Source organism: Channa argus, chromosome 21 (assembly GCF_033026475.1).
Source record: "Channa argus isolate prfri chromosome 21, Channa argus male v1.0, whole genome shotgun sequence".
Taxonomy (NCBI): Eukaryota; Metazoa; Chordata; class Actinopteri; order Anabantiformes; family Channidae; genus Channa; species Channa argus.
Genome location: NC_090217.1, coordinates 8,488,447 through 8,513,277, shown reverse-complemented (window position 1 = coordinate 8,513,277; position 24,831 = coordinate 8,488,447). Strand labels below are relative to the sequence as shown.

General features: G+C 40.0%; 5 protein-coding genes across 14 annotated transcripts in view; 3 read left to right on the top strand and 2 right to left on the bottom strand.

Annotated features, from left to right (window-relative positions):
* col7a1l (collagen type VII alpha 1-like) overlaps positions 1–5,093 on the top strand; it is a 54,682-nt gene extending 49,589 nt beyond the window's left edge. For 2 of the 5 annotated variants that reach the window (XM_067490968.1, XM_067490967.1), the window contains 4 exons: positions 18–185; positions 1,710–1,781; positions 2,253–2,432; positions 2,608–5,091. In XM_067490968.1, coding sequence (XP_067347069.1) covers positions 18–185; positions 1,710–1,781; positions 2,253–2,432; positions 2,608–2,627 — 440 coding nt within the window. In that variant the 3' untranslated portion in view covers positions 2,628–5,091. Of the gene's footprint in view, positions 1–17; positions 186–1,709; positions 1,782–2,252; positions 2,433–2,607 lie in introns of all 5 variants that reach the window. The other 3 variants (XM_067490965.1, XM_067490966.1, XM_067490969.1) reach the window with 2 other exon arrangements.
* A 964-nt stretch (positions 5,094–6,057) lies between these two features.
* On the top strand, positions 6,058–8,204 carry ucn3l (urocortin 3, like). The gene is made up of 2 exons (XM_067490979.1): positions 6,058–6,296; positions 6,523–8,204. Exon 2 carries the CDS (start codon positions 6,531–6,533, stop codon positions 6,993–6,995), a length of 465 nt encoding a protein of 154 aa, XP_067347080.1. The 5' UTR covers positions 6,058–6,296; positions 6,523–6,530; the 3' UTR covers positions 6,996–8,204.
* Positions 8,205–9,040: 836 nt separating this feature from the next.
* copg2 (COPI coat complex subunit gamma 2) lies at positions 9,041–15,983 on the top strand. The gene is made up of 24 exons (XM_067490976.1): positions 9,041–9,195; positions 9,764–9,816; positions 9,920–10,000; positions 10,098–10,169; positions 10,299–10,378; positions 10,662–10,737; positions 10,867–10,959; positions 11,075–11,161; positions 11,274–11,431; positions 11,631–11,764; positions 11,901–11,968; positions 12,121–12,309; positions 12,735–12,830; positions 12,978–13,221; positions 13,353–13,428; positions 13,601–13,704; positions 13,800–13,925; positions 14,017–14,085; positions 14,240–14,421; positions 14,509–14,638; positions 14,728–14,825; positions 14,971–15,109; positions 15,204–15,302; positions 15,607–15,983. The coding sequence occupies exons 1-24, from the start codon at positions 9,159–9,161 to the stop codon at positions 15,735–15,737; spliced, it is 2,622 nt and encodes an 873-aa protein (XP_067347077.1). The 5' UTR covers positions 9,041–9,158; the 3' UTR covers positions 15,738–15,983.
* Positions 15,984–16,009: 26 nt separating this feature from the next.
* mest (mesoderm specific transcript) lies at positions 16,010–20,706 on the bottom strand. Of its 2 annotated transcripts, XM_067490978.1 has the most exons (13): positions 20,408–20,706; positions 19,979–20,180; positions 19,711–19,790; positions 19,546–19,623; positions 19,269–19,405; positions 19,113–19,171; positions 18,893–18,933; positions 18,512–18,582; positions 18,300–18,401; positions 18,144–18,220; positions 17,784–17,847; positions 17,163–17,196; positions 16,010–16,555 (listed from the first exon to the last, which is right to left on the bottom strand). In XM_067490978.1, exons 1-12 carry the CDS (start codon positions 20,426–20,428, stop codon positions 17,187–17,189), a joined length of 942 nt encoding a protein of 313 aa, XP_067347079.1. In that variant the 5' UTR covers positions 20,429–20,706; the 3' UTR covers positions 16,010–16,555; positions 17,163–17,186. The 2 variants fall into 2 exon arrangements, with proteins under 2 accessions (XP_067347079.1, XP_067347078.1); XM_067490977.1 differs by lacking the exon at positions 17,163–17,196 and having other exon boundaries at positions 20,408–20,698.
* A 1,386-nt stretch (positions 20,707–22,092) lies between these two features.
* Positions 22,093–24,831, bottom strand: part of atp2b1a (ATPase plasma membrane Ca2+ transporting 1a) — a 36,067-nt gene continuing 33,328 nt past the window's right edge. For 4 of the 5 annotated variants that reach the window (XM_067490970.1, XM_067490972.1, XM_067490971.1 and 1 more), the window contains one exon: positions 22,093–24,584. In XM_067490970.1, coding sequence (XP_067347071.1) covers positions 24,192–24,584 — 393 coding nt within the window. In that variant the 3' untranslated portion in view covers positions 22,093–24,191. The remainder of the gene's footprint in view (positions 24,585–24,831) is intronic. The other variant, XM_067490974.1, reaches the window with a different exon arrangement.

Genomic DNA, 24,831 nt, shown 5'->3' with positions numbered 1-24,831 from the left:
TTGTTGCATCATTACAGGTTTGGAATACAAGTTCATGGTAAAGTCTGTGGATCCAGATGGAACAAACACAATGACTGACAGTAAAAATGAGCCAGAAGAGGAAGACTACGGCGACAAGGTGGAAGACTCGACCAGTCCTGCTCCTGTGACTCTTGGAGAAGAGGGGATTTTACCAAACCACACTGGTATAACAATAATTATCATTATACTAAAAGTCCACACAAGTAACTATGAGCAGGGTCTAAGCCCCCGGTGGAACATACACAGATGCTTTATAATGATTGCCCAAATGTCCCAGCAACAACTTTATAAAGTGTGACCAAATCTCTGTCATGGTTGAATGGATACGCACATCATACGTCAGCCCATGTGTAACAGCTGTGATGTAGGCAGTTGTAGTTAAATGGTAAGAAAAAAAAGAAAGAATCAAAAAGTGTGAAGTTGAGGTCATGAAGCCAGAAAGTAAAAAAGCTTCAGCTCATACCAAGAAATCAGACAATATTTCACCAAGCTCATTTGTGAACACGGCCCCCAGGCGAGAATATATTTCTACATTCCCAAATTATTGCAGCTCTAGCTCTAGGTAGCTATAACCAGAAAACGAATCAAAGAGTGATTCTGTCATTGCCCACTGCCAAAGTCAGCATGTTTATTCATAAATTACAATAATGAAGTGTAACACAGTGGCTGTTTATTCATTCTGTATACAAAATAACTGTGCACAAGCACAGAGAGCCACAGCTCAATATTTACACTTTAATTTGGAGACTTTAATTGTAATAAATAAAAAATCTTACTTGAATCAGCTCTGCACTGCATTTAATCTTGTATGGCTCCGAGTTGTGTAAATCTGTTGTACAGCACTCAAAGGAAATAATATTCTCTCTTCTTCTAAAACACTGCCCACTCTAAACCCTAAACACTGACATAGTAGAGTCACCTGTGTCAGTGCAGAAGGGTCAATGTTTTTCTTTAAAGAAAAACACTTACCTTTCTTCCAGAGGCAGAGGCATTTCCATTGTTCATCATAATTCACTTTCTAGTTCTATTTAAACCTGTAATGATTGTGCAGCAGATGTTTTGTGGCATTGACATATCCCTTTTGAATAGATATGCCAGAAAACAGGTGCTTATTTTTGCATCCATCTCTTACAGATTAACGAGAAGTTGAACTTTTCTTGCAGAATGAAATCCAATTGTTATTGTCCTCTAGCTCTGTTTTTGGTCTCTACTGACTCCCGAGGGACATGTCTGAGTCCTAAGCTGCTAAATGCTCCACTATAGCAACCGATAATGTGTCTGTCTGCTATTTGCAGACAGTGGGATTTAAGGAAACTTTCACTGAAAACAACCTGTTGCTTCTAAAAATAAAGCTAACCAAGATAGCACATTTGTAGGCTGGACAGCTAGACAATGAGGGTCTTTAAGGTGTGGGATTCTGGAGATATGGGTGAGAATTCTTTGTACCCCTTATGACCCCAAATACATTCAGATATTGTTTTATTATAAAATTATAGAATATAGCCAGATTAATCAAACTACTAAAGCATGCTACTACATTAAGGAAGAGTGCCATTCATGGTTGGCATCAGCTTTATTCATACTTCACAGTTAGTGGCTCATATGTGACTGGAACAACCCGTCCGAGTGTAAGTGTACAGCATCAATTTAAAAAAGAAAATAATGGCTTTTTTTTTTCCTGGCTTCAGATTCCCTTGAGGGAGGGGCTTTGAAGTGGGAAACGAGGAAGAAAAGAAGGGTTTTTGGAACAAACACTGCTGGTGAGTGGCCAAGGCAGTTGATTTTCTTATCTTTTTCTTCCTCTCCTCTTTGCCTTGTTTACTTGCTCTGTGTATCAAAACGTGTTTTTGTAACCTGTTTATTTTATATTTTCACTTCATCTACTGTACGAGTAATGAGCTGGAATTAGGAGCATAAGGTGGGAGAAAATGATAAGACCAAAAATGTAATCCGGTTTGACAGCCCTGTTCTCGATTTCATGAAATAATTTATAAATTGCAATTATAAAAAGATTCAAAGTAAAATGGGCATAAATTGATGGCATCCAGCAACTCTGTATATAATTACTCATCTGTACTACGTATCAGACATACTCTGGTGTTAACTGGAGTCTTTACATACTTTCTTAATTATAGCTGTTCAGGTAATTTTGAGGCAGACGCGGCATCATCTTAATGAGTAGAACAGCTTTAACCTTTTTAAAATAATCTTTTTATTGTACATGGTTTCAGGGACTGAGCGCTGCCTTGAGCCCATGTCAGAAGGGATCTGTTCAGAATATGTTCTGCTCTGGTACTTCCACCAACACTCAGGGGACTGCAGACCGTTTGTGTATGGGGGCTGCGGTGGCAACCGAAACAGATTCTACTCGAGAGACGAGTGCCAGAGATGGTGTGGGAAGGAGAGGAGAGGTAGGGAATCAATTTCATCACTCAAGTTTTGCATTGTAACAGGTAACATGTAAAATAAAATATGTTCTGTCTTTAAGAAGAGATTCTGGCTGTGTAAATGTAAAAATGCTCTCTAAAAGACAGTTTTCTGTTCACCTTTACAATAATAGTGATCAAGAACTTTACCCTTTCACAGGTACCGAACCCAGGAGATGAAGACAGCAATGCAGGACAAGATTTTTGTACATAACAGTGTAAAATGTTATTAGTTTGTTGCTGTTATTTATATATTTTACAAGCTGCTTCTTCATTTGTTGTATGGACAAAGCACAAAGAAATTACAATGAGATTCTTGTCAACCTCGTCCCACCACTTCATTTAACACTGTTCTTGTGTTTTCATGTCAATTGCCCTGCATCCTGTGTGGCCCAAATAGAATCAGAAGCTGGTAGCTGACTGCCTGCTGCCTCCTTCACCACTACATATGTTCCTGTCATAGGGGGTGTCATGGGTCAGGCTGAGTGCCAGATGATCCAACAGGGTCCCAGTGAGGGAGCTCACGCAGAGACTGATTTAGAGGACTCTCCATCAGACCAACGCAGCAGTAGCAGGGGATTCCTGTGTGGGAGTTGATGTGTGGGCAGTACGCATTGAAAGTTTTTTTTTTTTTTGGTCACATGTGAAAAACATGTGATAAAACGTAGATTACCAGCTTTTCATTGGTTGGTGTTTTGAAGAGGATACCATGTTATTATTGTTGTACTGTGGGCTGAACTCTAATTGTCAACATTCAGTGTTATAATTTAACATCTTTAGTTCAACATGCTGTGCCAGTCAGTTCTTGTAAAGGATGCTCAGAGAAAGAAATCACTATTTACAGCAGAATTTGCATTCATTTCAAAGTGACATGTGAGTCGATCATCAACTACCCTCCAAAGACTCCGTCATGCTAGTCACGATTCTGCTCTGCAATGTACTCCCACATGCTAAGATGCTTCACCCATGGAAATGTGGTTCCACGGTTTACAGTGACAGGCTGTTCTCACTAAGCTACGTCCCCTGCCAACCACAACTAATCAAGTCCTTAGACACAATTAAAAAACACATCCAACTTAAAAACACATATTTGAGCTTTCTATACATGGATGGGCACAAAATATAGTACAGATATTCGTGGTGCCCAAGATGTTGTGACACTGGACCAACTGACAATATGCCATGCAACACTACTATCCAGGAAATTCTGTCAGTTGTCAATAAAATTAATTTTGCAGGTCAACATGTTCACTTTCCCTGTTTGAATTAAAGATTTTAAGGTAAATGTCTCAGTAACTATTGGATCTATTGCCATCGAGCTTTGAGTTATCTTAATCTAAGGACCATTTTAAAATGTAGATTAAAATTTGATTTATTGCCATCATTAAGTCAGAATCCAGGAGCTTATTTACGCTGTGCCATAGACCTCGTTGTTGTACAGAAACTTGTAAAATGAGTGAGCCACACTTGTGCACTGAGTGAACTTGTTCTTTGTCAAGAAAAAAAAACTCTAAAAACTGTCACCACTTTTACTGTCTCTAAAATGCTTTTCTGTGAGAAAGAGTTAATTGTGACCTCTGCTATGTTGGTTTACACTAGCTCACTATTGTTTATCATCTTTTCCACACCACTACAATCCCATGAAAAAAGCAAGGACAAAAGGAGAACACTAATGCATAAATCTCCTTAACTTTGGAATAAAAATGTGTTCGTATAGTAAAGAGATTATTGAGAAAATTGATTTACTTGATCTGCATTTATGTCTCTAAATACACCAGATGGCTTCACTTCACGACTTTAAAAATTATCTCAATCAACTGGTAGGTTTTGTTGTACTTGTTAGGGCTTGATATGTGGACTATAGACTGTCACATCTATAAGCTGAGCAAAAGGCAAAGAGACTGTGTCAAACAACAGTAAATGTTAATATCTTATTTTTTTTCATCGAAGTTGAAGAGGAGCAAGTAATTCAGTTTCACAGATCAGAGCAGAAGCAAGAGCTGAACAGCGTGTCAGAGACTGTGATTACCCCAGCACTGAAGATTCAGAAGTCAGCGAAGCTGCTTATTAGAGCCTGACCCAACATCCTTCGATCCTCTTGCCCCTCCATAGTTCCTTGTTCATTTTCCACCACTGCGGGTGGCCTCTATGCTGTTGTGTGTTCCACGTACACTCAAGGGTTTAATTAAAACACAATGTTCTTTAGATATCTCACACATCTTTCCCTATTTGAAATCAAATAACCGTCTATCCAACATGTAACATACATACTGAGCCCACAGTCCCATTCAATCTTCTGTTCACTTTTACTGACCTGAAGGGGAATTTATTAATATGCCTTTGCTTTCGTTATGGTTTAGTTTAGTTTTAAAATTGTGAATAGTGAAGTGCAAGGTGAGAAAAGTATTTAATGACTTATTAAATTTTATTATTGCAGACATGATACATAATTAGAGAGTGGTACCAGATATTTATCATCTACCTGCTAAATCCCAGTTTTCGCCATTTTGAACGAGTAAGCAAACCAACATTAAACAATGTTCAGTGTAGTTCATAGAATGTAATAGTCCTGTGTTTTCCACATGACTTCAATGTGACACTGGATGAAAATAAAGAGTAGGAATCTTCTGCTTTATTTGCTTTAAGTTTAACAAAGAGGTTCCTGAACGATGGAACTGTCCGTGGTCCTGAACAAGCAATTTTACAGAGCTGCCGTGTCGTTAAATAAAACATAAATATTGGCTTGATGATTGTTAATCTATTTAATTCAATGACAATTCAACTTTATTTATATATTTTGCCAATTCACAACAAAGTAATTTCAAGGCACTTTATATACTACATATAGTTTGGACTTTATTATGTGGAGGCAACTCAATAAATCCCCCTTGAGCAAGCCCTAGGCAACAGTGGAGAGGAATAACTCCCTTCAAAGGAAGAAATCTCCAGCAGAACTAAGTTCAGGGTGGGCAGCCATCTGCTTTGACCGGTTGGGGTGAGTGGAAAGTGGAGAGAGAAAAGAAAAGAGCAACAAAAGCAACAATGAAACATTGGGCAAGTTGGTAGGACCAGTAGATGAGCAGTGAAAAAACACAGCTCCAAAGCCGGGGACACTTGCAGAGAGGGACAGAAAGAGGGAGACAGAGAAGGAGAAAGACAACTAAGGGAGAAAACACACAAAGTTAATGTCATGCAAACAAGTCATTAATTGCAGGCTTTTCAGGGAGTTTTTAGAACATCCCAAAAGTAGGGAATTACTGTAGTCCAACCTGGAAGTAACAAACGCATGGACTAGTTTTTCAGCATCAGTTTGAGTCAGGATGCTCCTAAATTTTGTACTATTCCGTATGTGGACAAAGGCTGTTCTATAGATTTGTTTTAAGTGCAGGGTAAAGGACAAATCCTGGTCAAAGAGAACTCCTGAGGCTACTACTTAAATAAATAAGACCCTTCATACTCAGAAAGTCTTGGGCCAACCTTTTTCCTATCTTTGGTCCTGGTCGTGTTCAGCAACGTTCTATTTTTTATTTTTTTATTTCTATTTTTTAAAATAAACCACTACATCACTGCATCACAACCAATGGAAAACTTCATCGCAAAGCGGGATGTCAGTGTGATGACGTTGTCGGTGGCGCAGGGCTGCGGTTTGATGGCTCCTACTATATGAAGACGCTGTGAATGGACGAGCAGGACACACTGCTGGTCAGAGCTAAGCAACCTCTTCAGGGTTTCTCACCGAAGTTTCTTCACTACAGCGCCCTGCCTCTCTGATTTTTCTTTTTTTTTTTATTGTTATTATTATTTTTGGTTGAACTTTCTCACTTTCTTCTTTGTTCCAGGACACGAGCGGTAAGTTATAATAAAATGAAGGCTTACAATTTATTGTGACATAATAACACCTTGGTGAAGACCGGGGCTTAAGTTTATTTCACCACAGAAGGGGGCTTGTGAATTGTTACTGGAAGCAGTGTGAAAACTGCCTTTTAGTTTTTGATTAAACTGCTGCACAAAATTAAATATATTGTTATAATGTATTCTTTTTTCCTCTCTCTCTTCACCTGTGCTGGTCCCAAAGGACACGGCATGCTGTCGTCCCTGAAGACCCTGCTGCTGCTCTCGGTCCTGTGCACACCGACCTCCAGTCTGTGCCTCCGCCTCTACCAGACCCGCTCCGACCTCCTGTGCGACGACCAGGTGGCAGTTGGAGTCCGGAGACTTGAGGACGAGCTGGGCTACTCCCCGGTGGACAGCTTGGGCTCCCTCCTGCAGTCTGCAGTGTACTTCAGCTCCTCGTCCGCTTCTGCCAAATCCAGCCGAGAAAGAAGGACTTCAAGTCCCGCAAACTACCGGTTCACGAGCCGGACCAAGCTCCGAGGGCAGATGCTCCGCAACAGCAGCAAAGGGGATCGGAGGAGCAGGCTGACCCTGTCCCTGGACGTCCCGACCAACATAATGAACGTCCTTTTTGATGTGGCCAAGGCCAAAAACCTGCGAGCCAAGGCGGCAGAGAACGCGCGTCTCCTGGCGCAGATTGGGCGGAGAAAGTGACGATGATGATGGACAACTTTAATTCAGCAGACAGACAAATACACCTGTTCAAGTGTCATGAATTGGTTCACATTCACGTTTAACTTTAGGATGTTGATCTGTTTATTCAGGGGGGCGGCGTTTTCTCTTAAAAAGAAATAAGAATTTGTGATTTAATTCCGCTAATGTGAGAGGTCCCCGGAAATATGTCTCTTGTCATCTTTACGCACCAGTCAACCCGCTGGGAAACCCATCAATGGCTGTGAAATAATGAAACTTTATGACAAAAAAAATTAGCATGATGATTTGATCTTTGGCCCAGTTTCACAACATTTGAGGTACTCATGACATTTATTTTTGAAGTTTCGTGGTGTGACAGCTCGGACCCATGATTGCCATGTGCTTGCTGTGCGTTTGCAGTAACGGTACAACTATCTTGAATGAAGACACAGCAACGTCAAAAGTCATTCAGCCAGTGTCAAGATTATTGGTCGTTTCATTGAGAAATGTAATTGTACATGCAATTAGCTCAGCCTTCTCCAAACTCACTTAAAATCTTAAAGAAGAAGGTTTTGAAGATGAACATTCATTGTCTTGTAACAGGCATTGCTTGCAGCAAAAAGCAAATGGGTTTTCTTGAGTAAAGATATTTTTTATTGCCTTTAATTTAGCCCAGAGTCAGCAAAATCCTAATGTTATTAAAAGATGAATAAAAATCTTATTATAAAAATTCAAACTCATTAAGACTTCAGAGTGAGAATCTTTAAATAATACTGTTTTTATTTTATTTGCTGCTTCCTTTATTTATTATATTCAAGTTCAGAAGTTCACAGTGAAGCCTCTAACGCCACTGGATTCAAGTGTGAAACACGAACAGTGGCAAAAAAACAACACTAACAACAATCTACAGTTAAAAATAAACCTGTACAAGATCATGAAATATGGTAAAATGCAAATGCATGGGAATGTATGTCTTCATCAGATGTCTGGTATTTTTATACTCAAAATAAAGGATTATTTTTCCGCAAATAAAGCAGATGTAACAATATACCTTTGCCTTTTTATATAGCTTTAATGCCCTGACAGTACTAACAGTATTAGCCAAGTTTTTTGTTGGATACAATCATTGTGTATGTTTGTCAGTGAGAAGCAACAAACTGCATATAGATATGTCTGAGACACTTGTACCACCTGTGGTGAATCAGAAAGTGACACTTGATCCCCCAGAGTGCAGTGACTAGCTCTTTTTTACTTCTCATCTTACATTTTTTAAAATAATCTAAAAACACCAAGACATATTTAATCTTATTATTTTTTCATTTCACACAAAACTAAAATTGATCAATTTTATAATTTATATCAGTGGCCATTATACAGACAGAATAGAATTTGATCACAGTCTAGGTCATGTAGGAGCCAATACATTGCCCACCAAAATAACATTTTAGCAAAAGTCTTAGGCCTATATGGAAAATGGACATACATTATTAACTTTCGTGAGTTTGATCTAACTGTGTACCTTAGGAAACATCACGGAATCGTGCTGTTAAATATTTTGTCAGTTATGTTAATATTTCCACAAACCAAAATTAGCAGCTTTGGGTTCGGACAATACTCAGGGCGCAGAACAATGTCGACACCCTGTGGTAACTCGTGCTACCTACACCCCAGGTACAGAGGTTTCCAGCAGGTTTCAGGTTAACTTTGTTACATTGCTTGCAAATTTGTCTGGCAATACAAAGAAGAGCACACAACAAACCCACATTAATTGGTTCATGTAGGATCCTGCGTGTCTGTATTTTAATCGACTTTTTCATGTCATTTGATCATACTGTGCCCACTCACATTCCGAACCTTTTTTTTTTTTTTGGCTTTATCAAATTACATTGAAATAACTGACACCATTTTTCATAAACAGCATCAAATAATGTTGTATTAAGTGCTATAAATTTTAACGAAATACTGCACATTTATGAATGTAACAAAAGATGATGATATGTAAATTATGAACACAGACAGTAGCGCCCCCTACAGGTCACAGTGTCTAAAGATTCTGACGTATGTTCCGTAGACGTGGACGTTGAAACAGGAAGATAGTTTTCATTTTGGCTACGTGGAAGTAGCGTCTCTTACTACCGAGGCTGAGAGCATCTTTGCCCTCATCCGTCAGTTTTGTTCGCTAACATGATTAAAAAGTTTGATAAGAAAGACGAGGAGTCTGGTAAGCTTGCAGAGTTCTTAATATGAATATTGTCATTGGCTGAGAAAAGAAGTGTTCTGGGTTCTGAAGACGACGAGCGTTTTAAAAGCTAATACGATGCTAGTTTGCTAGCTTACTTGCTAAAGTTAACGTTAGCTGTCAGGAATAAATGAGCTTGAGTGGCGGTTTGAAAGACAATTTATAGTTTTATAGTTGCTATGGAATGCACTTGTTACGTAGTTTTAGTTGTTTTCCAACCATTGTTTTTGTTGACGTAGAAATAACAGGAGTGAGGTGAGCTTTGTGTTAGCATTACAAGCTAGGCTATAGCAGTTGAATGTTGATATGTATTTCTTCGTTTGTATACGTATCCTCAATTCAGAGACATGCAAAAGTAACGCTTTAATTTAAAGAAGTACTCAATGTGTGCATGTTTTTGTTGTTCTTGGAATTGAGTTATTTGCAATAAATACAAGTGGCTTACGCCGACATATATTCCATGTCCTTTACTTGTACTTGTCTTTTGAATGACGATCAATACACAAATTACGTTTAAATGGACGTCTGACCCTGCTGTTTTGCCTTTTAGGGAGTGGGTCTAACCCTTTCCAAAACCTAGAGAAGAGTGCTGTGTTGCAGGAGGTAAAGTATGGTCCTAATTTTGTTAAGTTGTGACACATGACAAGTAAGGTATGAAACTAGAGTGATCATGGAACTTCAGAAAGATGATATTTTTCATACTCAGGCTCGCATTTTTAATGAGACCCCTATCAACCCAAGAAGATGCCTCCATATTCTCACCAAGATTATCTACCTCCTCAATCAGGTAAATGGTTGTTTGTCAAAACCTCCACATTATGTTGAGGCAATGTCTGTCCACCCCAGTATTATCTTACCGCACTTCTATGCCAATGTTTATTTAGGGAGAACATTTTGGGACCACAGAGGCCACCGAGGCATTCTTTGCAATGACCAGGCTCTTTCAGTCTAATGATGTAAGACACTGCTATGTTTTTATTTATTGTTCTTATTCTGATATTCAAATTCCACATCAGTTCGTCCGTTGTGTGCTTGTGTAAGTGTTGAAATATAAGCATAGTCAATTTATACTGTTTGCTTCTCAGCAAACCCTGAGGAGGATGTGTTATCTGACCATCAAAGAGATGGCCAACATCTCTGAGGATGTCATTATTGTCACCAGCAGGTTTGTATCAAGATGTTAAATTGTTTTAAGGCTTCTCTGAATAAAAAGAAAGCATTTTCTTGGCTGAGTGTAAGGAACCTTGAAATTAGTTGCTTCATGCGACTTTTTTCACACAGTAACATCAGGATATACTGTCTAAGTTGTAATTGTTGTTATGAGATCTGAAAGACAGCTTATCTCTGTAGAAGAGACCAACTTTTTGTAAATGTGTTATTATGTAATTGTTGTGATGTTCCAGTTCAAAGTGTCTTAGTTATTTTTGTTTGTCTTTTTTTTTTAACAGCCTGACTAAGGACATGACTGGAAAGGAAGATGTGTACAGAGGACCTGCTATTAGAGCCCTCTGCAGGATTACAGATGTAAGTGCTCCTTCATTTTATTTAGTTTTTTCCTCTCTCCCATATCTTTTTTCTTCTTTTCATTTTGACATCAAATACATAAACACTTACTGTATGTTCACCTACACGTTTTTCCTGTCTTCCCCTCAGACAACCATGCTGCAAGCCATTGAAAGGTACATGAAGCAGGCTATTGTTGACAAGGTGCCAAGTGTGTCAAGTTCAGCCCTGGTCTCCTCACTGGTATGGCGTGTTACAAATTTCACTTTGATAACCCCTAAAAAGACTTTTGTGATTCTATATTGTTGTTCCATTGCTTGGCTGTAATTAAATTCTCTCTTTTTCTGTTTGTCTTCAGCACATGGTGAAGATGAGCTACGATGTAGTGAAGCGTTGGGTGAATGAAGCCCAGGAAGCTGCTTCTAGTGACAACATCATGGTCCAGGTGGATAATAAAGATATACATCCAGACATAGAAGCATTATATATAATTAACTGAAATGCTTCCTTCTGACAGCTACATTTTAGCATTGCTGCTTGTGTGTCTTGTCCTCCAGTACCATGCACTAGGCCTGCTCTATCACCTCAGGAAGAATGACCGGCTTGCTGTCACCAAGATGCTCAACAAGTTCACCAAGTCTGGCCTCAAGTCTCCTTTTGCCTACTGCATGCTCATCCGGATTGCTAGCAAACTGCTGGATGAGACTGAGGGAGGGTAAGTAGGTCTTCTTGGCAATTTGGAACATTAGTAGAGTAACACAGGGACATCTGGGTACTTGCAGAGTATGTTTGATTCCCTACTGGTAAGTTATTTGTTGGCATCTATTGCTTCTGTAAGTGGGAAGAAATACATGCTGAAAACACCATCATTGTGATGGCATGTTGAACAATGTGTTTTATCTTCATGTTTACAGTCATGACAGTCCATTGTTTGACTTCATTGAGAGCTGCCTGAGGAACAAGAATGAGATGGTTGTGTATGAGGCTGCTTCTGCCATTGTCCATATGCCCAACTGTACTGCAAGGGAGCTGGCCCCAGCTGTGTCAGGTCAGTATTTGACCCACATCTCATCCATTGTGTTTCACTTTTTATTGTGCTGACAGAAAGCAGTGATGGTTAATGGCTGTAATAAAATAAGATATTCTTCTCATAGTCCATGCATTTTTTATTTATTTTTTTGCAGTGCTGCAACTGTTCTGCAGTTCTCCTAAAGCTGCCTTGCGATACGCTGCAGTCAGGACTCTCAACAAGGTACAGCTTCTCTCCCCAACCCTCATTTCTATGGTTTAATAATGTTTATCACAAAATAATCAAAGACAAAGACATGTAGACAAAGACATGTAGATGAAGTATACATTTTTTATTGTTTCATGAACTACAGTGACATATGTTGTGTCCACCAGGTGGCAATGAAGCATCCATCAGCCGTCACTGCATGTAATCTGGACCTGGAGAATCTAATCACGGACTCAAACCGTAGCATTGCCACACTGGCCATCACCACTCTCCTTAAGACTGGCAGTGAGAGCAGCGTGGACCGACTGATGAAGCAGATCTCCTCGTTTGTTTCTGAGATCTCAGATGAGTTCAAGGTCTGACCTTTTGCTTTCAGTCGAATATGAATTATTATCATTATTATTATTATTATTATTGTGTCCCAAACAATACAGACATTTTGTTATCTTCTGAAATGAGTTGGATTAAAAATAACTTCAACTGAATCCAAAATGCAGTTAAAACACTTTGTAAGTCAAAATCAAGCAGAACTTTTAGTTGCAAATGCAGGAAATGCAGGTCCAGGTCCATTATCCTGTCCCTGAATGTACGTATTGGCTTTGTAATACAACATTTGTGTGAATGTGACTGAATGCAGTCTTTTTCTTTTTTTTTAACTCTCTAGTTTTCAGCATGTGTCCCCACAAAAGTTTTAGAATATAATGTGAATTTCATTTCAAATTACTTTATTATTGGGATTCTATTTTCTCGTCCTAAATCTGCCTCTGCTTCTTTATTTTAGGTGGTGGTGGTGCAGGCCATCAGTGCTCTCTGTCAGAAGTATCCTAGGAAGCACAGCGTCATGATGAACTTCTTGTCCAACATGCTCAGAGATGATGTAAGCTGATCATTACCAGACTACCGATTGTCTTTCACACTGTGGTGTTTGCTTGCTAAGATAAGCTAATGAAGTCAGCGGTGTATGTTGCAGTTGTGTTTCATTTCTGCGATGAAGACAAGAACCACTGTTAAAATCTCCTTGCAGGGTGGTTTTGAATACAAGCGGGCTATTGTTGACTGCATCATCAGCATTATTGAGGAGAACCCAGAAAGCAAAGAGACAGGCTTGGCTCATCTGTGCGAGTTCATTGAGGACTGTGAGCACACAGTTTTAGCCACAAAGATCCTCCACCTGCTGGGCAAGGAGGGCCCACGCACCCCTCAACCATCTAAGTACATCCGCTTCATCTTCAACAGAGTGGTGCTGGAGAGCGAGGCTGTTCGTGCAGGTGAAACACGGGGAATTGGGAATTTGTTTCACTTATTTCATCTCAACCCCTGTCAACTCTAGAGGCAGACTTTGTAGTGTTTTCATGACACTTTGTAATCAATTCAAACATTACTTTATTTCCACCCTTAGCTGCGGTCAGTGCTTTGGCTAAATTTGGAGCTCAGAATGATGATCTGTTGCCAAGTGTCCTGGTCCTTATGCAGAGGTACTCATTTGCTTTCATTGGTTTGCTATGTTCTCTGTGTATCCCCACCATTCATCTGTCAGTTTAAAACTACTTTAATTATGCACTTATCAGCCAAATCATTCTGAGTCTACTTAAATGTATTATATGTCCTGTGTTTGAATAAGTGAAGCAAGATGATGTTTTCGCACAGGTGCATGATGGACAGTGATGATGAGGTGCGTGACAGAGCCACCTTCTACATGAATGTCCTACAGCAGAAGCAGAAGGCTCTGAATGCTGCCTACATCTTTAATGGTAAAGAAACACACTTCAGTAGTGTTTGCTAACACGGCCTTTGTTGGGTGTTGAGTTGAGTGTTAAAATTCTCCCTTTCTGTATGTTGCTTTCAGGTCTCTCTGTTTCAATCCCGGGTCTGGAGAAGTCTCTCCACCAGTACACGTTGGAGCCGACAGAAAAGCCCTTCGACATGAAAACCGTCCCTCTGGCCACCACCCCCATTACAGAACAGAAAACAGGTACAATTACTAATGTGCATGTATACTGTGAAGCTAGCACGGTCATTAGTTATTGGATTGCATGACAGTGTCTTTTTTTTTTTCCTCCCAGAAATCGCCCCTGTTACTACCAGCAAACTACCAGAAAAGTTGGCTCCATCACGCCAGGATATTTATCAGGGTAAAACTACAAAGACACTCTGTCCTAAAGATATCCATGATGCAAAGAGACACTGATTTCACCTTTTCACACTATTGGTTTAATTGTAATGAACAAAATTCCTGCTTTGTCTTTTAGTTTAGTTTGAATCTGTTTCTGATATTTGTCCTGACAGAACAACTGGCGTCAATCCCAGAGTTCCAGGGTCTTGGCCCACTGTTCAAGTCTTCCGAGCCGTTGCAGCTGACAGAGGCTGAGACAGAATATGTGGTTCGCTGCATCAAACACACCTTCGCTAGACACATGGTGTTCCAGTTTGACTGCACAAACACTTTGAATGATCAGCTGCTGCAGAAGGTACCAACTGGACAGAGACTTCTGTATATTTATGCTGAGCTAAGGTAAAGACACAGAGCAAATTTGATTGGTGGTTGTTTGTGGCAGGTGGTCGTACAGATGGAGCCGTCAGAGTCGTATGAGGTAATACACTACGTCCCCGCACCCAACCTCCCCTACAGTCAGCCTAGTTCCTGCTACACCTTGGTCCGCTTGCCTGATGACGACCCCACTGCTGGTAGGTAGACATGGGCGTCACTGGACTTAAAAGCAGGATTGTATTGCTGGTCAAAAAAGACTGATGTACATGTTTCCCTCTGTCCACAGTGTCCTGTACCTTCAGCTGTACTATGAAGTATCTGGTTAGGGACTGTGACCCCAACACGGGCGAGCCTGATGACGACGGTTATGACGATGAATACGTGGTGCGTAATCACATGACCAAACTACTAAATTGTAACCAAGCAGAAATGGTTTCACCTGTTTTTTTTTATATTTCATTATTAAAAATTCTTTTCCTTAAACCATATCTTCTCATTGTTTTTATTGTTTCCTGCACTACTGTTGTAGCTGGAGGATGTGGAAGTGACAGTTTCAGACCACATCCAGAAAGTTCTGAAACCAAACTTTGGAGCAGCGTGGGAAGAAGTAGGAGATGAATTTGAGAAGGAAGAGACCTTTGCCCTGGCGTCTGTACGGACTCTAGACGGTATGCACAATCAGGGCATGAGTTTAGAAAATACATACACTTATTTGAAAATAAGAATGTAATATATTAATCTATTGGATTTTTGCATGTACAGAGGCGGTGGGTAACATCATTAGCTTCCTGGGAATGCAGCCATGTGAGCGCTCAGACAAGGTTCCTGAAAACAAGAACTCACATGTCCTCGTCCTTGCTGGTAGGTGTTGAATGCTTGGACATTAGTCCGTTTTTTCAAAGATATATCATGTTTATTTGGAAAATGTAACTTTAAAAGTAAAGACTTATAGTTATTTTATCCACCCTGAAACCCCCCAGTTTTTAAATATAATACAATAGTTTTACATATACGCACACAGACATTTAGATGGACGAGACCCGGTCATTTGTTAGCAAATCTCTTGATATTCAGTTGGAATGCAGGATCATTTTAAATAGAACTTTAGTACTTCAGACGTATCTGAAGATTCAAGGATCTTGATCTTCCTCAAACTCCTCTCCAGGTGTGTTTCGTGGAGGCCATGACACGCTGGTTCGTGCTCGCCTGGCGCTAGCCGATGGTGTCACCATGCAGGTGACTGTACGCAGTAGTGAGGAGACAGTTGTTGATGTCATCCTGGCCTCCGTGGGCTAAAGTGCTGACTGTGCAGCTTTGTGCCAATGCAACTACCAGACCTGTTATCTGTGTGTGACGGACCGTCTGAAACCTTTTCCACAGCTCCAACATTAAATGTTTAATGCTATTGTCATTACACCATCCAACTCGAAAAACATTACATATAGTATATAAAGTTTCTACTTTACTGTCTCCTAGTTCTCATGTTTCTTTGCAGTTTTAATATCTGTCAGACCTACAATAAAGTTTCACTGTCAAAGTACATCAGGTTTTATGTCTGAAGTAACTTATTTTTTTACAAAACTAGGTTTATTTAAAGAAAAGTCACTTAGTTTATTTCATTTCCATCAGGAAACATGTAGAAAATCATCAATTCACCCAGAATGTAGCTGATTGCAGGATAGAAAACGGAGGGAATCAGACTAAACCACACTCCCACAGAAACTGAATAATTAGACAACCTAATTTCAGTTACACAATCATGCTTCTTCTGGGGGTTTCATCACGAGTCACTTACATTAAGTACAATTAATCTTGATGTTAAGCTCATTTATAGCAATAATTGACATTAAGGATTAATGCTGGTAAATTAACCCATCGTGATTTAAATTAATGCAGCATTTCTCCTGCTTACAATTAGAGAAGGTCTGTAGCTTAAATCACACTTTTACAGGTTTTAGTATCAGTCTTAAAAATGATGGTTGCATTTATGGTCCCTTCAGAAAGAGTGAATAAAGTTGAAATATGCTTTGAGGAAGCCAGTTGGGTCTTCTAGTTGAGGATAGTGACTGATGTGCTCATCCAAGATGGTGACTGTGGACCTGTGGACCAGCTGCCTGCAGGGACAACAGTTATAAAACAAATTTAACACAACAAAAAGGCACAAGAAGCTTAATCTTGGTGCTGTAAAACAGTAAATAATCTTGTTAATTGTTGGCCTAAAGGTTTAAGGTGATGATTAGGAAGCAAATACAGATGATGATCCCTGCCTTTTCCTTTTCAGTCCCCCTCTTAACTAAAAAACTCCACACAAACAATTTTACTCTGGTAGAGAAACTGGAGAGCCATTTGTCATTAAAGAAGTACAAGCATCTAAACAAACACTGCTGTATTGCACTATTTAAAAAGCAAATTCCTGACATTAAGGCCGACAAAGATGGTGGAAAAACGGTGGAGAATCCAAAATGCTAGTAACACAGGTCTGCAAAGACGAGGCCTTAACTCTGAACTCCTGTGTGCACAATCTGAAAAGAAGTGTGGTGGGAACTGACTCGAATGCGATAAAGGAGCAAAAAAGGAAGTAAAATAAACAAGATTCCCCATAGGTGAAAATAAAAGCTCCAACTCTGCCGAGATAGAAACAAAGTGTAGCAAAAGGAAGGTAATTGTTTATGTTCTTTTTGGAAAAACCACCACCTTCAAGTCTTCAAGATCTGCCATTACCTCTGCATGAAGCTGGTTCAAGAGTTATGACACACTGAGGGTTCAGCCAGGGGAGGAGAAAAAAAAAAGCCATATAAGACAAGGACCAAAATCTAATATGCATATGATTTAATATTTACTGTACAACATTGTTTTTAAATTTATCTCTATTTGAAATGAAAGTTCAAACGCGTGGTTAAGTAACACGTCACCGGGTGGAGTGGTGTGTCTGTCTGATCTGTTTTTACTAGTTTTTGGACAACAAAATGAGCTTAAAGGGTTCCAATGAAAAAGTGAATCCAGGCTGAAGGCTGACAACTAACTAAACGTGAGCAGAAACATTCAGTGTTGGTTTAAGTATCTGTATGGCGATTGTGAACAATATGATTAATTCTGAAAATTGACAAAACAATAGGCCACAATGTACAGCAAAATAGGCTACGCTGAGAATTTTGCTGAGAATCTGTTTAAATGTGAACAGTGAAAAAAGATGTTCAGGTTATCTGTCAAAAAAAAATTAATTCCAAATGCTTTCAATTTGTTCTCCTTTACATTCAGTGACTGAGCTGAATGGAGAGGTGTGTTCCAGATAACCTGAAAACGGTTTAACAAAAGTGAGGCAGGTGGGGGAAGGGGACTCACTGGTAAAGACGGATGAACTGGGGATGAGGGTTGACTGGGTCCAAGGGTCCGTAGATCAAGTGCACTGCAAGACAAGATGGAGGGAACAGAGAGGGAGGGGTGGGAAAGAAAGTTGGGCGAGTGACACATATAATTTCTATAATTTCCACACTCACACCCCCACCCACACACCCTGCCCTCCTGAGTTCAGTATCACAGATGGATTTACAAGTCTGCTCCTCACTGTGTAAGCAGCTTAGCACCAGCAGCTCTCTGTCTGAGGCTGTCGCTGGGTTAGCAAACCTTAAAGACGTATTTGCCCCCGCATTTCCTCACAAACAAACACACGCATCACGATGTCTGATACAGCTGTGTACTCACATGGGACAAAGGTAGAGGTGAGCGCGCCCACCCAGCGCTCCCTGTGTTTCACTCTCTGGTTAATATACTGCAGAATACTGAGAGAAAGAGAGAAAGCGAGTGAGCCAACAGAGGAGCAGCAACAACAAAACACAAAGTGAGCACACAGACACACACCTGTCCAAAACTAGGTTGCCATCATTGTTGCGTAGACTTGTCCACATGTCCCAGAACTCAGTGTCTGTGGGCTGTGTGTATGGGCCAAACACTTCTCCGATCCTGCCAGTCAACAACAACAACACCAACAACAACAAAATAAGACGATGTCACACACACTGGCACGCACATGCATTTCTCCTGCTTTGCTGCTAAACATCAGCTCTTCTTACCCCTTTTGAAAGATGATGTAGTTGATGAGACGTGTCAGGAAGGGGGCAAGAAAACTGGAATCCTTCAGAAGCTTTTGGGGATAAAACAACAAAATCTATGTCAGCTGAACAGCTTGTCTTTCCTCTGTGTGTTGTTTCTGTACCTTGGGTTTAATGTTTGTTGGTTACACTTCACCACATTACACTGGGAGGTGTTGGGATCTTTCTGAAACCTGCGTTTGCTGCCAGTGTTGTCCAAGTTCACACTTCTCAAGAGCTAGCTCAAATGCATTTTGGCATTATAACCTACACTTTACTGTGTTTTAGATTTTTGATGCAATTTATATTAGTAGAATTCCTTGTGAGATAAAAAGAAGGACGACAAAAACAATGGTGACTCACTGTCTGCATCAGCCGTGGGTAGTGTGTCTCTGGAAATATCCCTGTTTGAAATAGAAGGAAAAAATTATTTAGTTATTCTACTAATACAACTATTTCAGTGTTGGGCTGCAACAAGTCATATAGTCCAAAAACTAATGAGGTGCAATTTAACGTGTGAGACAAATAAAATAAAAGAAGTTCTTTTAATTTAGAAGCTAGATCTCAAATGTCTGCACTTTACCTCCATTAGAAAGACACAGGCTGTTAAAAGTCAGGTGACCTGTGCGATTTTGTTCACTCCTGGTTGAGAAGCAGGAAAACCGGAGAAACAGTGAGGGCTACTAGTTTGTCATTTTAATGATTTTAATAATTAAAATAATCTCAGTGGTACACCCACCTGTAGAGCAGCTCCAGGGCCACAGTGTCACCATAGTCATGAGAAACCACATTGACCCGCTGGCTGATTAGACCTAAGTGGGCCACCAGGGCCTCCACCAAACTGGCCTGCTCGAAGATGGAGTATCTGTGTGGTCGCTGGGATGTTTGGACACAGGAGAAAAGGAGTTAAGTGCCACAATGCAGTGTCCTGTAGGACAGTTAGAGACGTGTTGTACTGTATTCATGTCCCTTTCCTTTGCTGCCCAATATAGGCAGCTACCACAGACTTTACTCACTGGCTTGTCACTGAAGCCAAATCCCAGAAAGTCCAGTGCAATGACTCGATGGAAGCGCTGTGCGAGTGGCTCCCAGATCTGTGAGGAAAAACACAGTTTACCTACAGCTTGCTCAAGTTTTGTCTTGTGTGCGTTGCTTGACCACGGAGCAGGGGCAGCAGGTACCTTATTCCAGTCGTAGCTGCAGGTGGGGAAACCATGGAGAAGAATGATGACATCTGAGCTGCCCAAAGCACCATAGGAGTCTGGTTTGAGGACACAAGGAGACAAAAACAGTCCAAGACGTGTCCATTGGGAACTTGTAGTTCAAGAAGGTGAGCACGTTTCTGCTTGACTTCCTTTATTTGTGCATGTATGGAATTTTTTTTTTTTTACAGCTATGTGCATGATCTTTACACCACACAGCGCTAAACTACAAACTGCACCGCGTTACCTCTGTAGAAGATTTTCCTGCCTCGGAAGTGAAACACCTGTCCGCCACTGCGCCATGTCTGCAGGGCAGGCGAGAGCTGCGGCGGCGGGATGTGCAGGTACACAGCTACCAGAGGGATGCAGATCAAACCCACATGGATCCACCACTCTCTCATCTTGAGCTCAGCAGTGTGTGTGTGTGAGGGGGGGTCGCTTTCATGCCACTGACAGACGGGAGTCACGTTAACAGAAGACAAGCAGCGGGAGGGTTAAAGGCCAGGTGAGCGAACCTGTTTGAACTCATGGCAAAACGTCACTGTCTCTCAAACAAGCTAACAGTTACGTTAAGTTAGCTACAGGCGTCCAACTCGTGACAGACAAACGCAGCTTAACTGCTCTAACGTACTGATTCTGGGTTGTGTCGACTTTATTGACGGGCTACAGTACTCACAGAAATGGTGGCACCTGTCATCCGCAGACCTCCGCGCTACGTGTTCAGGCTCAATTACCGCCGGGCAGATTCCTGGGGAGCGGGACGCAGGAGACTAGCAGTCGCGAAGACGTCTCACTCTGCCCCCGCTTCCGTGTGTCGAATCGTCGAGACCACGGACTGTACACATTTTGCGCATCTTTAATCACAATCGACAACGGCCGATACAAGACGTAAACTTTAGTACTGACCTGCTTACACTGGGAAATGTCAGCAATGTGGTTGAGTTGTTTTTACACCTGATGATGGTAAGAGTGACGCATCTTACAAATAGATAATCTTTGAAGAGTTTGACGGCGTAAAAAGGTAGGAGACGCCCAGAGCGAAGTCTACTGCCCCCTGGTGGTGTGGATGAGGAGTAGCGTACTATCGTCTAAGAGGTACACACACACACACAGAGCTATAATCGTTCAAGCAATATTTTACTGTCCAAATAGTTATTTGCTCTAATTTTAGGATGTTGTAATTATAATTTGTATTCTTTTACATTTTAATCAATTTATTTATAAATTATTTTTAACTTGCTTTTTTTGTACTTTACTCATTAATTTACTGTATAGTTTTAGTTTTACAACAGATACTGATTGTCACATGCTTTAACTGTTTTATTTTTAAATAACAGATGTATGATACATCTGGGTTTGAGCAATTTTTCAATACTGTTTTTTTAATTTCATTAAGCTATAACAGACAGTTTTGCCGTCAGGAATTTTGGATTTTTTTATACCATAAGTAGAGATGCTCTATTCATTAGTTGTAATCTAATGGTTACATTTTGATATGGAAATTATGCAGAAAAGCACATTTCTTGGGAGAAAGTTCTTGGCTTTCCTGTAAAAATGTAAGGCTTATTAAACAATGAAAGTTTCACATTTGCGTACAGCAATTACATTCCATAAATACTGTATGATAAATGACAAACATGGCCCTGCCATTAGGCTAAATACATTTTTTATTTTTAAAAACCATACACATTACTCGACAAGTTTCAAATGTAAATCCAATCACGATATTCATTTAAAATGCACAAGATAAACAGACATGAAGTACTTTTATTTCCAAATGTTAAAAGATAAAAAAAATAATAATCCATAAAACAGATGGAAAAACATTCATTCCCATTACAGGAAGAAGCTAGAAAACAAACTCCTCGCATGGATTCTGCTTAATTTGAATTTCTCTATGCAATCCTAGCTGCTGTTTTATCATCTGTAAAACAAGAAAGACAACTATATCCTCAGATTTTAACATTTTCACCTCCTCCTCCTGTCCACGGCCCTTCAGGTGAAGCCGGCCAGAAGGCTGCAAGAACATTCTGCAGCCTGCTGCCCAAGTTGTCCTCTGTGGTTGACAAGCACCGTCCCAAGCATTGAATCAAGTGTGGTAATGGACAAACTAAAAGAGGCCTGTTCTCTTTCACACCATTTGCACCCTGAGATAAAGATTCCAGAACAACACACATTTTAGTGGCCAAAACACTCCCCATAGTACGAGATTGGTGTCAAATCATCCAAAATTCATTTAGTACGAGGAATCATCAGTATTGTCATAAAAATACAAAGGTACATATTTTTTATTAGGATTTGTATCAAAATTATTTTTCCCCAAGGAACGCTATGAAATAAAGTACCCTGTGCAGATAGATATCAGTGTATGCCTAGGCTTTATTCTTGAAAAATGCACACGTCCAATAGTTTAGCGTTTCCAGTACATCAGGTGTCAAAAATATTTTACAAACAAATCAAATGCAGCAACATTTATTTGTGATGAAAGGAGTTGTAAGGACAGGTTTTAATTAAAAAAACAAAAACAAAAACAAAAAAATAAATTAAATAATTTTTCTCCTCAGTACTAAGACGTAACTCTGTCCTAAAGCATGATCCTAAAGATTCAATGAAATATGAAAAAAAAAAATCACTTGCTTTTTAAACAGGACAATATTTTACTATCTAAATACACAAAGTCTGCAGTTTATTTCTTTATAGATTAATTTTAAATTAAATAGTTTTTATCTGCCTGAGTAAACAAATGTCAATATTTTACATTGGCATGGGGCTAACATTTTGCTGCAAAAAAATTAAATTAAAAAGAAATATAATGCACCAATTTAAAACAAACACAAAAAAAAAAAAAAAAAAAAAAAAGATAACCAGGGTCCATATTTATCAAGCATCCAGTGGGAGGAAACCAGTCCTGACTGGCCTAAAATTTTTAAAAGTTTTGCTTTTATCTGTTGGACTCACAGTATTTATCTAGGAGGAGCTTCCCAAAGGTGGCAAATGATGGGACAAAGCATCGTCAAAATTATTATTGTAGCCAAGGCACATTCACATTTAAATAATGCTTACTAAAAAATAAATAGATGCGCAGTTGAACAGCTCAAAACTAGCACTAAATTGAACCAAAGCCCTTTTTTTTGAGTCATTTTAGTGCTTTTAGTGAGAAAATAGCCATAATGTCCATAAATTATCTTATAATACACCCAAAAGTGAAGCCATTTTCTTTTTCCTTCATTAAATAATATACATCAGCCTCTTTTTAAATCTACTAACTACTACAACAAGACACTTGTTATACAACTAGAACATCTACTTCTTGCTAAAAGTGACTGTAGGCGCCTTCATTTGGACCTCATGTCCAACTCTGAGGTAAGACTTTGTTTCTGAGTTCAACTTTCATTGTGACTTCAAGGTGTCATTCTGAGATGCTTGCTAAATACGGGCCCCGATTTTTTCTAAAAATCCCTTTTAACGAGTGAACCTATTAACATGTGGAAATCCTTGGACACAACATAATGAATGAAAAGAGAATCCAGAAACTCCAGAAGGTTTTGTGCACATTAAAACTATTGAAGAAATGGAAGAAGTAAATATTTATAGCAATGTTAGTGGACAGAGGCCCTAATTGTCTTTCCCATCTTGTCACCTGTGAAAAACACCCCGCCTGGTGGACCTCTTTTCTATACAAGCCTTAGTGTTTAACCGTTTGGCTAGAAGGTTCTATAATTATCTACAAATATATAACAAATACAACTTGCAGGCAAAAATAGTTAGGTTTCAATAGAAACACCCTTTTTTCCTGAAAATACAGCAGTATCTGAAATAATCCTCATTCATTTTTTATTCTGTCCCAGTTTTCTGCATCATAGACCAGGAAGCTCTTTTGCCTACAACGAGAAAAAAAAAGTATCTACAAACTTTGTAAACAGACCTGCTTTTTCCAAAAACATAAATAACTCAAAATATTAACAGCCAATGGAGTAGAAATAAGTTTTGAATGAGCAAGGGCCAAAGAGATAAATATACAACACCATTCAGATATAAGAGAAGCTAAAAGGTTCTTTCAGAATTCTTACAGACGACCTTCAAGCCAGAAGGAATTCTCCATCTCAATTAAAATAATAATAGAATAATAAAAACAGGTCACTTTCAATCTGAGTTTATAATCACCCCTTGTTTATCGAGAAAAACAAAAAGTTACCAAGGAGGGAGGGGTGGAGGCAGAGTCCTTGTGTTGCAGTGGGGTATTGATAAGAACCAAAAATAAATGACCAAAGCATCCACACCAAGCCGTACATTCCCCTGAATGCCTGCTGTTCTTTTAGTTCAGCCCAAGCCAAGCTCACACAAGACTCCGCTCTCCAAGCCTTTTGACTCCTTTCTGAGTGTTCATGCGTTTTTTCTGAGTTGAGCTCCTTGCTAGCGCGTAGAAAAAGTGATGGTGACGTGTGGAGCTGGGAGTTGGATCAAAGCGAGGTCTCCAGGCTGTGTAGGGGGCTCCCTGGGGCCGAGGGGGTTGCTGATTTGGGGCCCTCTGGGAGGAGGTGGTTGCTGTTTTCCACAGCGTTATTGTTCTGGTTTGGGGAGGGGGAGACTGGTGTGGTGGGGGCAGTGGTGATGGTGGGCGACGGAGTGGGAGAGGGTGGCGTAGGTGATGTGTTGCGGGGGTTAGCGGAGTTGCGCTTGGTGGGAGCGTCGTCTTCTGCATCGGTGTCGTCTATAAGGGGAATATGGGGCTCAGAGTCCTCTATGCGGAATTCAGGGTGGGTCATGAAGTTGTGGATTGATGTTCGCGACTCAGGCTTCTCCAGCCCCTCATAGAGGGAGATGGAGCTGCGGAATGCATTCACCACCCGGATCTGGAGGGAGGGAGAAGGGATCGGGAAAGAAGCAGCATTCAGTCAAATTCAGTTATGGTACGTACGTGCTTCATTTCAACACCTGTATGTTGCATGGCAGAAAAATGATCAGTGAGGGGGGACACTCTCAGAGACACGTGCAGGTGCAACGTTATTTCTAGTAGGAAAATTACAAATTATTAAAACATTTAACTGTAAGTTGTCTGTGTTAGCCACAAAGCCACTATAGACATCCTCACTAGTTTAG

What these genes read in the sequence shown, in the direction of transcription:
- ucn3l (XM_067490979.1), top strand. Translation starts at nt 6,531, where the DNA reads ATGCTGTCGTCCCTGAAGACCCTGCTGCTGCTCTCGGTCCTGTGCACA.
- copg2 (XM_067490976.1), top strand. Translation starts at nt 9,159, where the DNA reads ATGATTAAAAAGTTTGATAAGAAAGACGAGGAGTCTG. An exon ending in GGCTCTTTCAGTCTAATGAT is followed by an intron (nt 10,170 to 10,298) that starts GTAAGACACTGC and finishes TTTGCTTCTCAG; the next exon opens with CAAACCCTGAGGAGGATGTG. An exon ending in GAGCGAGGCTGTTCGTGCAG is followed by an intron (nt 13,222 to 13,352) that starts GTGAAACACGGG and finishes TTCCACCCTTAG; the next exon opens with CTGCGGTCAGTGCTTTGGCT.
- mest (XM_067490977.1), bottom strand. Translation starts at nt 20,428, where the DNA reads ATGACAGGTGCCACCATTTCT. An exon ending in TGACAGGTGCCACCATTTCT is followed by an intron (nt 20,181 to 20,407) that starts GTGAGTACTGTA and finishes CCCGTCTGTCAG; the next exon opens with TGGCATGAAAGCGACCCCCC. An exon ending in TTGGCTTCAGTGACAAGCCA is followed by an intron (nt 19,406 to 19,545) that starts GTGAGTAAAGTC and finishes CAAACATCCCAG; the next exon opens with CGACCACACAGATACTCCAT.